Here is a 12426-nt window from a genome sequence, read left to right as displayed (position 1 = left end):
CCCGGGACCCCCCCACGCTTCCTCTCCCCGCCGCCCTCATTGTTCTTCCCGGGCGGGATGCGGATCCGGCGGGTGCCGTGTTTATTTATTTCTTCCTTCCATACGCGCATCTTCCGGGGGGGGGGGGGGGCTGCAGCCTCGCCCCCTCTCTCCCCCGAAAAAAAAGGGGGGAAAAAATAAAATTAAAAAAAAAAAGACGGGAGAAAAGTTGTGTCCCGCCGTCCCCCTGCGGGCAGGTTCCCGCCTGCCTTGTACATGCCGGGCTGCGGGCCGGCTCTGAGCCATGCCCCGGCGAGGGGTCGCCGGAAAAAAACCCAAAAACCAAAACACCACAAAAACCCCAAACCCAAAATAACCAAAAATCCCCGGAGCTGCCGAAGGAAAAGCTGCGGATGGAGCCGCGCCGCAGGGGACGGGTCTGGTGTGGCGGGGAGCTCCCCGGCTGGTCCTCCGGCTGCCGCCGCTGGTGTGGCTGCGGGCTGGGGTGCAGTTTTGCAGCGGAGGATGCTGCAGCCTGGGCAGGCTCTGGCTCTTCTTCCCCCCCTGCATTGCTGCTCGTTTAGAGAAGGGCTTTTTCTCTGCGCAGGCTGGTTCCCCTCCCCTCCCTTCCCTCGCTCCCCTGGGGACCCCGCTTTCCAAATGAGCCCCTTCTCCCCCCTCCCCACCCCTTGGGGCTGGCTGCCGTGTAGGCGTTTTCCCTTGGTTACCTGGCCGGTCTGCATTTCTAATCTCATGCTGCTGCTTAAAGGACAATTTGCAATGTCAGGGCAGCTTTTCTTTCAGTCACAAATTTTGGCTGCGCATCTTGCGACTGCTGGCTGCAAGCTGTAATTCTCTAAATTTTTTATTTTATTTTTTTTTTTTTTATTTTGCATTTGCAGGCAAGCAAACCAAAGAAAACGGCTTCTTGTCCTCCGTTTCTGCTCTCGTTTGGGATTTGATTTGCATCATCTCTGAGCCCATTTTAAAAAAAAAAAAAAAAAGGAAAAGCAAACCAAACCCACACAAAACATGTTGTGCGGAAGGACTTCCACTCCCTGGCTGTGCTATTAACGTTAGCAATCAGGAAGAGCCTTTGGGGGCTGCAGGATCTTGCTAGTCTGATGCTGCTGCTAAAGGTTTTGGTGCAGGGAGACAAAACTGCTGCCTCTTCCATCCACTGATCTCTTAACATCTGCATTTTGCTGCTGCTGTGCTCCGTCTCACACCCTCTCTCCATGGACTGATTTTTTTTTTTTTTTCCTTTTTGTGGGGGGGAGGACAAGCGGAAAATCAAGGCATCGCACTGAGAGGAGCGAAATTGCATTTATATCTTGTGTTCTGGTGGATCTGTTTTGAGGTTAATCTTTTTGGAAAAGAAAACATGACGTCGCCAGCAAAATTCAAAAAGGATAAGGAGATCATAGCTGAATATGACACTCAAGTTAAAGGTAGGAATGGTTTTATTTTCATCTCCTTTGCTATTGCAGTCCTGACTTGCAATTGTAGGAGTTTGCAGTAGATGTTTGGGTGGGGAAGGGGGGAATCATTTGCAGATTGCCTGGAATTTTCAGGGCTTTTTCATAATACAATGCTGGATCGGGTTTGCAATGCTTTTTCTCGTCCCCATGGGGTAGGTTCCTACTATGGTATTGCTGTTTTAAGGTATCACAGTAAGGGCTTTTTTTGCAGAATATAACAAATCTTTGAGTTCCAAGAGAGATCCATATTTTTCTGTCTGCTGTTCTAAAATATGGCTTTGCATTTGAAATATGAGAGCCAGTTAATTGCTTTTTAATCCTCCTCCTATCATGGGAATCTTTTAAAAATCTGTGTAGTGTCAGAAGAGCATATTTCTACTGGTAGTAACAGGGACTGTGCTGAGGGTCCCTGTAAAGCTGTTTGTGCTAGAAAGTTCCATTATTCAGGATTTTGCTCTTGCTGAGTCCATAATAATACTGCTTGGTTTTTCTTACTCTGCTCTTGGGTGTAACACCTTAATGTTGCAGAGTATGTGTGTGTGTATATACACGCATGTATATGCATACATATATAAATGAATAAAACGAATGCATCAACGTTATTCCCACCATCATAAGAAAGGTAATAAAGAGTCAGAGGCATATTTGCAATGATCGTGCAAGTCTTCTGCAGAATTCAGTTGGCTGGGTTTCAGGCTATCATGTGCCCTAGGTTTAAAAAAAAAAAAAAAAGGATCATGAAATGTCTACTTAGCTTCTTATTTTTGCAAAGTTTTCAAGATAACGCTTATTTAAAAAAAATTATGGCTTGTGTATGGCTTGATATATTGCTTTTAGGAAGTTATGAGATACAGTGATTTATCTAATCGGTTAAAACTTGCTTGGTATGCTCATAGCATGCAGGAAAGATGGCCTTCGGGCAGGGTTGATTGAGTTAAATCAATGCGATTTAAAAAAATGTGATTTAAATCTGAGTAGGAAATCTAGATTAAAACTGACAATTAAAATATTGTTTTGCAATTATGTACTTTAGTTATTTTTCCTACTGGGGGGGCTGCTTACTGGTTGCAAATCATTAAAACACGTTGTCCTACAAGATGCATGCCCTGCACTGACCCTAGTACTCTGTACCTAGAAGTAGTTTTGACATTTATGTTAAAAAATGCTTACCTGAGCAAATACAAAGTTGGGTAGAAATTTTTTTTTTTTAATTTTTTTTGGGGTTCTTAAAGTTAGAAACGGAGAAGAGCGTGTTTCTTTTTTACTAGTTTAGTTTCTATTCCTGTTTTCTAGCTGTCTTTGGAAATGGGAATTGAAGTCAGCGTAAAATTAGAGGCTTATACGTTCTTTCATTATTTACCCCATCAAAATGTGCATGATGGATACAAGCTTGTAGTCACGGTATTTGTGAATTGGACGCAATAATAAGAAACAAGGCTTTAGAATTAGCAAAGCGCATCTTCTCACCTCTCGGGTTTTTTCATGCATTAGAAAAGAAAAGAAATCTTTCCCTTCCTTTTCAAGAAAGAGACCGACAAGATGGGTAAAATGGAAACGAGCCTTCCCTGTGTGCAGAGACCATTACTGCCAAAACTCAGTTCATCTTTCAAGGTGCTTATGCAGAGATCTGTCAGTTAGCCTGTAATTGTGGTCCCAAAAGTGGATTCTTGTAGTAGCATATAGATATTTTTTTTTGCTTTTTGCCTTGTAAAAAGTTCCTGTCTTAAATATGTGAGGTTAAGAAGACCAGAACTGTGTAAATGGATCTCGAGGGGCTGGGAGAAGGGGGTTGCCGTCCTGAATTAGTGACTAGGGCAGCTACGAGTTTGTCTTGGGATATTCATCCCTCTTGCAGTTCAGCTTTCCCTGCCCGGGGCACTCCAGAAGCGGCAGCCCCAGAAGTGGCTAATGAGAGGTGTTCTGCTCTTCCCTTGAGAGGGAGGTGTACCTGGGCCAAACAGCTCAAAAATTCACATGACAGTGCGGTTAACAATCCTCTCCCCCATCACCTCATTTGTTTCAAAGTACAGGGGGGAGCTTCCCTGCTCCACCGAGCTTCAGCATTTCACAGGCTGCTTTGACAATGGGGGTCGTTGTCCCTTTGCTTTTAGGTATCAAGTTTGGGGGGAGACTTTGAAGTTATATATGCTTCTCTTAAAATTTCATGAAACTTGCTTTACATCTCATAGACACCTTGGCTCTGAGTTGGATGGTGATTTGGCTCTATAGGGAAGCTCTCATGAGCGGTAAGACCTCTTGCCTCTCTAATTCCAGAGGTGCGCTGGTCTCTCTGCCATGGTGGGAAGATGAGACGGTACTAAAGACACACTTAAATCCAAAAGTGTGGTGCTTGCCTAATCATTAAACATACATAAAAATTTTGGTGTCCCGATCAAATTCTGACTTTAACTGTGGGAACGGCGTAGAAATGGTGTTAACTTTGATTATGGGTTGTTTGGTATCTTTTCTCTTGTGTTGTGAAATGATGCCATGAAGCAGTCGCTGGAGGAGTGAGATGAATCAGGTGTTGGCGTGCTATGTAAATTGTAAGGTGTCATCTGTTTCTCAGATGAGAAAACTGTGGTATTTTTTACTGGCATTTAGAAACTTGCTGCAATTTTTTGCTACGCTTCATTCTGGCTGTGCATTGGAAGCTGTGTTTAGAGGCTTCATTTAAAACCATTAATCCACAAACACGTACTCGAGCACTTTAAATTACTACTAATGGAATGATTGAGCTTTGTTTAAAAATTGAATAGTCTTAAGTTGTTAATCAAAAACTATTTAAAGAATAATTTGGTTATGGTTAATAGATTGTTGTTAGGCAAATTTTTGATTTTCTGTTACTGAATGAACTTGGTAATTTTTCTTGTAAAAGGTGTGGGGGGGTGACAGGGTGTCAATCAGTGAAACTTTTTGTTCTCCCGTTGCCATGCGCTATAGGTATTTGTTGTCTTCTTCCAACAGCCAGTTCTTTGCCTCTTGTGGGTTGGAGTTATCTCTTCCTGTGGTTTGCACATGCAGCTACTGGCAGGGGATATCAATATTAGGATGAAATGAATTTCTGAAGATGAAGACTGCTTATCTCTTACACATGAGACTTACTGTGCAGAAGCTAGGGGACATGGAGGGAGGGATGTGTTTTTTCCTGATTACTTGTGCACTGTGGTTGAGGACAAGTTTTGCAGTCTTGTAGGTACTGGTGCAGTGCATCCATCCTTGGAGGTTGCTGGAACCAGACTGGATACAGCCTTGAGTTACATGGTCTGACCTTATAGCTGACCACTGGAGGTTGGGGCTGGATGACCTCTTGAGCTCCCTTCCAACCTGAATTATCCAATGATGCCATGATCTCCAGTATCTGGAGGTTCAATTACAAACTCGATGTCTTCTGCAGAAGTGAGTTAACCTGCAGAGGTGTCCAGACAGGGTAGCCTTCCTCAACAACTGCACTGACCTTGAGTTTTTTACCTCTGGATGATGCAAGCAAAATTTGCGTTGTATTTGGTTGCATTGGCTGTGCTATCTGCACTTGAATGTTTCACGCTGTTGGGAGAGGAGAGGTTGCCAGTATTAGAGGGCTCTTCTTGCAAAACTTATTGAGAGTGCCTCTCTCTTTGAGAAAACTCTGAAATGGCTGCGTGTCGTGTTGTAGGAATTCTCCTGACAAGATGACATGGGGTCAGCAGGGGAGGGAAGTGCTGCTTTGATACGTTTCTGTACCATGTGCTCACAAAGATTATGAGTTCTGTGAAGCTGGAAAGTGAGATTCTGTGGTCTCCATATGGAGCCTTTGATATCTCAAGCTCATCCCCTTGTCTGGATTGTCTCTCCCAATTCCTTTGTGCAAGTTGCGGTAAAGCAGAGATAATTAATTTATGCTGTGTAGTGTGTTCCATATGAGATTTGGATGCTGCCTATCTATGCCCGACCAAGGACTGTCAGACTGTTTTTAATGTATTAAATTGGAGTGTACATTTGCTGAGGAAAGAAGCGTCAGTGATTTATCTCTTAATTCTTCTTTTCTTTCTCCTCGTGTCCCACAAGAGCCTTATATTTAATTAGTTTGTATAAAGCTTCAGTAAATAGCTTCATGGTTTGGGCTACAGAAATTTAATACTGAAATTCTTTACACAGCAAGGGTTCATAAGCCACTTCTGTCCTTGAGTAGTCTCTAGCAAAGGTTAAAATGCATCTCTTGCAGATCTTGCAGCACAGCCCAAAAAGCACTAGGAGTATGAAAAATAGATGAGGTAATTTGTAGCAGGAGCGAGCACAGCATAGAGGTGGCTGCATGGTTATTTAGCAGTGTGTGTCTTGAGCTAAGAGAAGATGCCTGATAAGAACTTCAGGCAAGCCTCCTAGCTGCCATCAGATTCAGGCTACTGTAATGTCTCAAACTTATTTTTTAGTCTCCTAAAAATTGATGATAAATTTCAGATAAGTCCCTTTTTCTTTTCTGGGTTGAATAACTGATAGCGTATTTGATCCGATTGTGATCTTTTGCCTTAAACGCTGCTTAAAAACGCCTTAAATGCTGCATATAAATCTCATTCTTATGGTACATCTTCTGTGTGCCTTGATTGATGGGCAGCAGTTTTTAATCCTGGTAAACTCTTAGGAGTGGTACAGACCTCTGTGTGAAAGGTTACAAAAGTAGTTGTGACTGGGTCAGCAGCTGTAATTTGGGGGCTAGAAAGGAAGTGTGATGCTTTTGGGTGGTGATTTGAAACAAAATTGGCATTTCTCTCAACGGTTCAAAGTTTTCTTGTTAACACTGCACATGCAGCGCTTGTCTACAGAGAAGGTATTTGTAGAACTATCTTTAGATTTTTTTAGATCAGTGAGTTGAAATCACTGTAATTTATTTTGTTCCTAAACCTGTGCACCTAGGGATTTTCAATACTGTTGACGTTACGTATATATGATGATTTGTGTTTGTCTTCTGTTCAGGTCACCAAGTTGGTCGCTGCACACTATGACTGTGTTTGCAGATCCGAGCACCATGTATGTGTGCCTTCAAGAGTTATGGCTGAGCTCTTGGCCACTTTTTTGGCAACGCCTATTTAATACACTGTGTAAATAGACTTTTCAGCCATGCACCCTGGTGTGGTTGAGTGGAATAGTTTTAAATTTTGAGATTTTGAGTTTGTATGTATTGGATTACCATTTACATTTAAAATATAAAACTACCTTTTAAGGGGTTTTTACAGTTAATCATTACTCTGTGCGTGTAAGTGATTCCATTTGTTTGCAACAATGACTTGCTCCAAACTCTGGCTATGGAATTGCTGTAGAATCATCTGTTTTTCTGCAGTTCTTGATAGTGCTAATCCCTTGAGTTTTGGAGCTGGATTGGGCCAACGAAGCAGCCTGCTGCCAGAAAGGGGGAAGGGGCTGTTGGGAGACTGGTTTGATGTTACAGCAATAGTTTGTATTTCATTTCGTCCTATGTACAGTTCCTGCTAATGGATTATTAACGAGGATGGAAAGAGGTGAAAGAATGCAGAGTCTTCCTTCTTTCCACTGCATCTCCAAAATCCCTCTGTTGCAGATTCATCAAGTATTGCAAGGCTAGAGACCAAAGCTGACCAAAAGGCTCGGTCCACTTAAGTGTTGCAGTTTCTTCCAAAAGCAGAAGGAATTGCCAGTGTAACTCCAGTAGGGTTTCTATAAAAAGTTTACTAGTGATAGCCAGTTTTCCCTAACTCCCAACTAAGGGAGCCCCACGACATTTTTCCTTAGCTCTAAATTATTTCCTTTCGCAGTAAGGGTACACATTAGTATCTTTTCCTTTTTCTGTTAGTTAAAAGGCTTGACTTTTCTTTTTTTTTTGTTTTTAATGCTTACTAATTTTTGCCCATTTTGGGAATTGGAAGAACTTATTTGCCCGGTCAACTTTTTCAGCTGTCTTTATGAAGAGTGAAAAATCTAAACCTTTGTTGAGATGGAAAGTATGTTTAAACACATGTTCTTTTGAATAGCTTTTGCTATGCCATGCACAGTTGATACTCATTACTTAGGACTTTATTTAGTTCACTTTTGTATGACTTTTGCAGATTTCATGCCTTCTTTTTGAGAATTTCTACAACATCATGGGAGTCCTGCTCTCTGAATATTGTCAACGTTTTATAGGCAATGGAAGCAAATGCAGAGTTATGGTTTGATTTGCTGAGGGATAAAAAAAGTATGGGAGAAAATGGGAGAAGGGGTCTTGAGTTCACAGTAATTCCATCATTAGAGACCGTTCTTCATTTCTACTTTCTCTTTCTCCTTTTCTTCCAAAATAGCAATATTACAGAAGACAAAACAGGACCTTCTTTTTGTGAAATCTCTAGATAGTGGTCAGTGAAACTCTTGATGTGAGTGTTTAAAGTCAGAAAACACATGTGGATATAGAGTAACTATATCAAGGAAGCTCAGCTGGTATTTCTTCCAAGTAGATGCTGCAAATGGATTTGAACCATTTAAAGTAGTATTTTTTTGCCATCAAAGTAACTATTTACTGTTGTTAAACTCTAAAGCTTCTGACCCAGTCATTTTGCTTTGAGTTGATACAGTGAGAGTTAATCGTTGCTTGGAAAAAAATAAGGGGCTGGGAATATTAAAAAAAAAAAAAAAAAAAGAAATCACTTCCTCTGCGATTCTGAATGTAAAAGCATCATGTGTTTATAAGAGCTAGAGTTATTTGGGAGTGCTGCTTGCACTCTGAAGCAGCGTGGGCATGATGTTAGGATGGCAGCATGCAGCCTGTGGTGAGCCTAGATGAGAATCAGTGACAGGCAGCATCACAAAGATGCGCACATCAGGAGAAACGAGCCCAGCATTTGCTGTTCTTTAACCAAGCAAGGCAGCAGAAATGGAAGCAAGTATAAATGTAAATGTAAGCTGTGCCTGAGTGTAAATCTCAGATGATATGCCTGGCACAGCCCTGCAGTTTAATCTAGTGTGCACCCTTTTGTATGCTGCAGCATGCTGCACAGAATAGTGCAGTAAATCTTTGGCATAAACTACAAGCAGCAATTTCTCAAAACATTCACAGGGTTCCCCCTCTCCTTTAATGAGCACTTTTTCTCCAACATTTTCTCTCAAGGTGTTGCTAAACGTGGTGCAAAAATTCTTAGGTCTTAAGTGTTTTCAGCATGCCACAGAAACAAGTTTTGCTTTACATTTATTTCTGTGAAATCAGCTGAATTAGGCCAGGGGAGCTGCCTTATCCTGTGGCACATAAGCAGCTCCTGGCTTTTTGACTCTTGAGAAGGAGCCAAATAAACAGATTAAAATCCACTCTTGGTTTAGAGTTAATCTACAGTCGTGAAGTGCTGTGGCAGGGTGATTTGGTCAGTCCTGCTAAGTTTGAAGTTGTTTTTTGTTGTTTTTTTTTTGTAGGACTTTCCAGGAAGAGCGTTTTGGCTTCCCTTCTTTTAAGTAGGGAAGGGTTTTTGGTTTGTTTTTGTACCACTGTAATTGGACAACAGTTTGCATGCAGAGAGTAAGCCATAGAGCTATGCAATTTATAGATGGGGAGTGCTTGCAAATTGAATCTACTTAAAATAACAACAGTTGTTGCCTGGGAATTAGTCCCTGACTCTGTCTTTGGACAGTAGTCCAGTCCCACTGCAGGGACATACTCTGATGGTCCCGTGAGGAAGGGGGGTTTGTTCCCAATGGACCTGTAGCTGCCAGAATTGCTAAACTGCTCACTCTGAACAAGTGGATCGATTGTTTTCTAACCAAAGATCCTAAACCTCAGTCAATCAAAACAGTCTAGGCATTAATTGATCCCCTCGTTCCCCTTCTCAGCAGGGAGGGAGTGATCTATGCAGGGCAGGAGGAAACCAAATTGATGGACAATTTGAAGGAACTTTCTGGGCTGTGGCGTGTTACATATGATTATGCCTTTATTTGAGGAATATTTAAGATGCCTGTTGGTTGAGGTTTAAATATAGGGGGATAAATTACTCTTGTGTCTTTGAGGATGTTCCTACTCATTAGCACTTAATTTGCGAAGTTAGGTGTTACAGGAAATGCCACAAAATCCTTTTCTTTATGCAGGTTAACACTGGAGCAGTGCTCTTGCTATTCTACTGCTAAGAGTATCTGGTATCCAAAACGCATTTTATGTGATGTTCTTTCTTTTAGGAAACAAAAAACAAACAAACAAAAAAAGAGGAGTTATTCACATGTTTCATTAGTGCTGTTTGTTATTAAAATATGAAGAAATATTTTAAAGAAAATAAAGAAATATTGATACTTTGGATCCAAGAAACTTCCACTCAGCTACCAGATGTAGTTATTCAACTTGGGCAGTACTGTGGCATCCACAGACAGCTGGTAGCTGTTGTGTGCTCACTGGCATACGGCAATTTTCCTTCCTCCATCCCAGTCCATCTGGGGAGGGCTGTCTTAAGTGTTTTACTTGGAAATCACAGCTATGATGAGTTAACTTCTAAGGCTATTGATGGCACTATGTGTAACTATCCAGGCAGTTTTGATCAGTGAACAGAAATGAAGCTTTCCAGAAAACATGCTCTTCCACCTTCTTGGAAACACACAGCAGTATCATATGCCTACAAAGCAGAATTTGGACACACAGCACAAAAGCAGGCAGAGTGAAGTTTACTAAGATGCTGACATGCCTGCCCTCTGAAAGGGCTGCTTTCCTGACCGGAGCATTTGGCAAATCCACTGACAGCGTTCTTTGATTGATTTATTTATTTATTTTGTCATCAGTAGATACAAATTCAGTTCTATGGACCGTAAAGCAGATCTATTACAAGTGTGTTCTGAAGGGTCCTGTGTGATGAATGTGAAGTGCTTTGAAAGCTCAGGACAGAAAACATGTAAGTAAGAAGCAGCCATTGTTACTGTGAAAAAAATTTTCTCCATTTTTGTTAATATGTCCAGTGAATATATTAATGAATGATAATGACAAATCATACTGTACTAAGTGTTTTATGGACTGTGGAGGTACAGAGCTCTGAGCAGGCCTGTGGAGGTTTCTCCTCTGCCTTCGATAACCAGTTACTCAGAAATTTAATAAATGAATATCTCTGTGAAGTGGTTTTGGAAAGGAGCCTGGTTTTGCTTTGGTCTCTTTAATGAAAGTAACTCTTCCTAACTTTTCTATGTTCTCTCCATCTGTTGAAGAAGGAAGCCTGCTTCATCCCATTTACCCTTTAAAAAAAAAATCAGTAAACCACCAGTATTTCTGTTGCATAGTGGGCTGCTTGTACCCGTCTGTGTCCCAGCTCGATGGGGCAGACTCTGGTGCTGTAGAAAGATGCTGAAATATGAACAAAAGACTTTGCCAGTAAATGACTTAAAAGTGTGCAGCTGGAAAAGGGAGGGGGAAAGGTTTCTGTGCTGTATTGAGGGAGGAACAAATACAACACTACAAAGGTCACAGGATACAGTAATGATGTTTGGATGGAAACTTAACTTGCTATGAATGAAATTGTGCTCTTGAGTTTTCCCCCTGGAGCTGAATGTCTAAAAACTCTGAATACTTCTTGTTCTGTTTCTTTTTTTTCCCCTTTTCTTTTTTTGGCTCTTGTGAGCTTCCATGAGTTGTGCTATAGAAATGAAAAAAATGGAAAAATGGAGGACAGACAGCACCCACACATGTGCTAGGAGAGGCTTAAACACACTAATCTCTATTGGGTTAATCAGAGCTGTGACAGTATTAGTTTCTGGTTACTCTAGTACAACTGTTGCAAGTCAAAGTTTTGTCTATGCTAAACAAATGTGTAAGGTTTCTTAGCAGGGAACTTACTATGTTACCAAAGACATCAGCACTACTGGCCAGGGTTAGATAAACTCAGAACTTGCACTAAGCGCCCCTTGGAGCTGACTCTGGGACCCCTTGAGTGTTGGGTTTATTTCCTGTGTGGTGTGAAGTCTTGTTACTGATTGCTAAATTGCCTTTTCTCTCTCCACGTGCTCTTATCCCATCCAGATTGCCTGTATTTTCTCTGAGGTTGGTTTGATCTTTTATCAATCCATATGCTGTTGTTACCTTCCATTATATGATTAATTTCTGCCTGTAATGATAAATTACTTTACCCAAAAGTGTAAGAGAAATCCTTTTATTTAGCCCAGTTATCTAATGCCAAGCACATTCATATGCATTGTTTTCATACTTAGGGAATTAATCTTTACTTAGGCTTTAAATCAAATTATTTCTCCCATCCCCATCAAAACGATCTTGACAGAAGATAGCTGTGAAGGGCTTCTCGCATCCATTAATTTCCGCCTTTCACTCTTTCTCCCCGGAAACCTTGGCTATAAGTGGCCCCCCCCAGACATGCCCCCGAAAGTTCAGGTAGTAAGTTCGTTTCGGGTTTAAAACAAGGGAACAAATTCTGGCACTGGCCTCTCTGGAAAATCCCTATAGGTAGTCGTCTTTTATGTATTGAAAGCAGTGACAGCTGTTGCCAGCAAATGAGAAAGTGTTTTGTTTTGTTTTGGTTTTGGGTTTTTGCTTTATTTTGTTCTGAAACTTGAAGTTATTTTCTGGTTAACATATTCTAACAGTTGGTCGTTCTTGCTGTGATTTATAAATTTGCTTGACTGTTACTGATTAATTTCTAGCTTAAACTTAAGGAGCACCCATGGTGGGAGTATTACAGTACTGCAGTCTTGGAGGAGAGAAAGCTCCGTCAGTATTTTGGGAAGGAGCTTGCGATCGCCAGACCAACATGTACAGAGTGGACGAGTACATTTTTCTGCTGCTGGAGGTTTCTCCAGAAAGCAGCATCTGTAACTTGTGAAGTTCCGTAATAAATACTTGCTGTAAGCTGAAAGAGCAGCTATAATTTTCTCCGTACTCTGTTCCCTTTTCCAGCTCACTCACATCGTTTCAGTGGTTTTATGATTAGGCTTCACGCAAATAGTTTTCATTCATGCCCCACCCTCTACCAAACCCAGAGCAGCACAGCCAGCTGCTATGGTTGGGATGAAAGTG

General features: G+C 41.5%; 1 protein-coding gene across 2 annotated transcripts in view; it reads left to right on the top strand.

Moving 5' to 3' along the window:
• The first annotated feature begins 1363 nt into the window (after positions 1-1363).
• Positions 1364-12426, top strand: part of SRGAP2 (SLIT-ROBO Rho GTPase activating protein 2) — a 107726-nt gene continuing 96663 nt past the window's right edge. For both annotated transcript variants that reach the window (XM_010579235.1, XM_010579228.1), the window contains exon 1: positions 1364-1430. In XM_010579235.1, the coding sequence (XP_010577537.1) occupies positions 1364-1430 (67 nt within the window). The remainder of the gene's footprint in view (positions 1431-12426) is intronic.

The sequence above is a fragment of the Haliaeetus leucocephalus genome, unplaced genomic scaffold (assembly GCF_000737465.1).
Source record: "Haliaeetus leucocephalus isolate CR32 unplaced genomic scaffold, Haliaeetus_leucocephalus-4.0 Scaffold68, whole genome shotgun sequence".
NCBI lineage: Eukaryota > Metazoa > Chordata > Aves > Accipitriformes > Accipitridae > Haliaeetus > Haliaeetus leucocephalus.
This window is presented reverse-complemented; position numbering and strand designations above follow the sequence as displayed.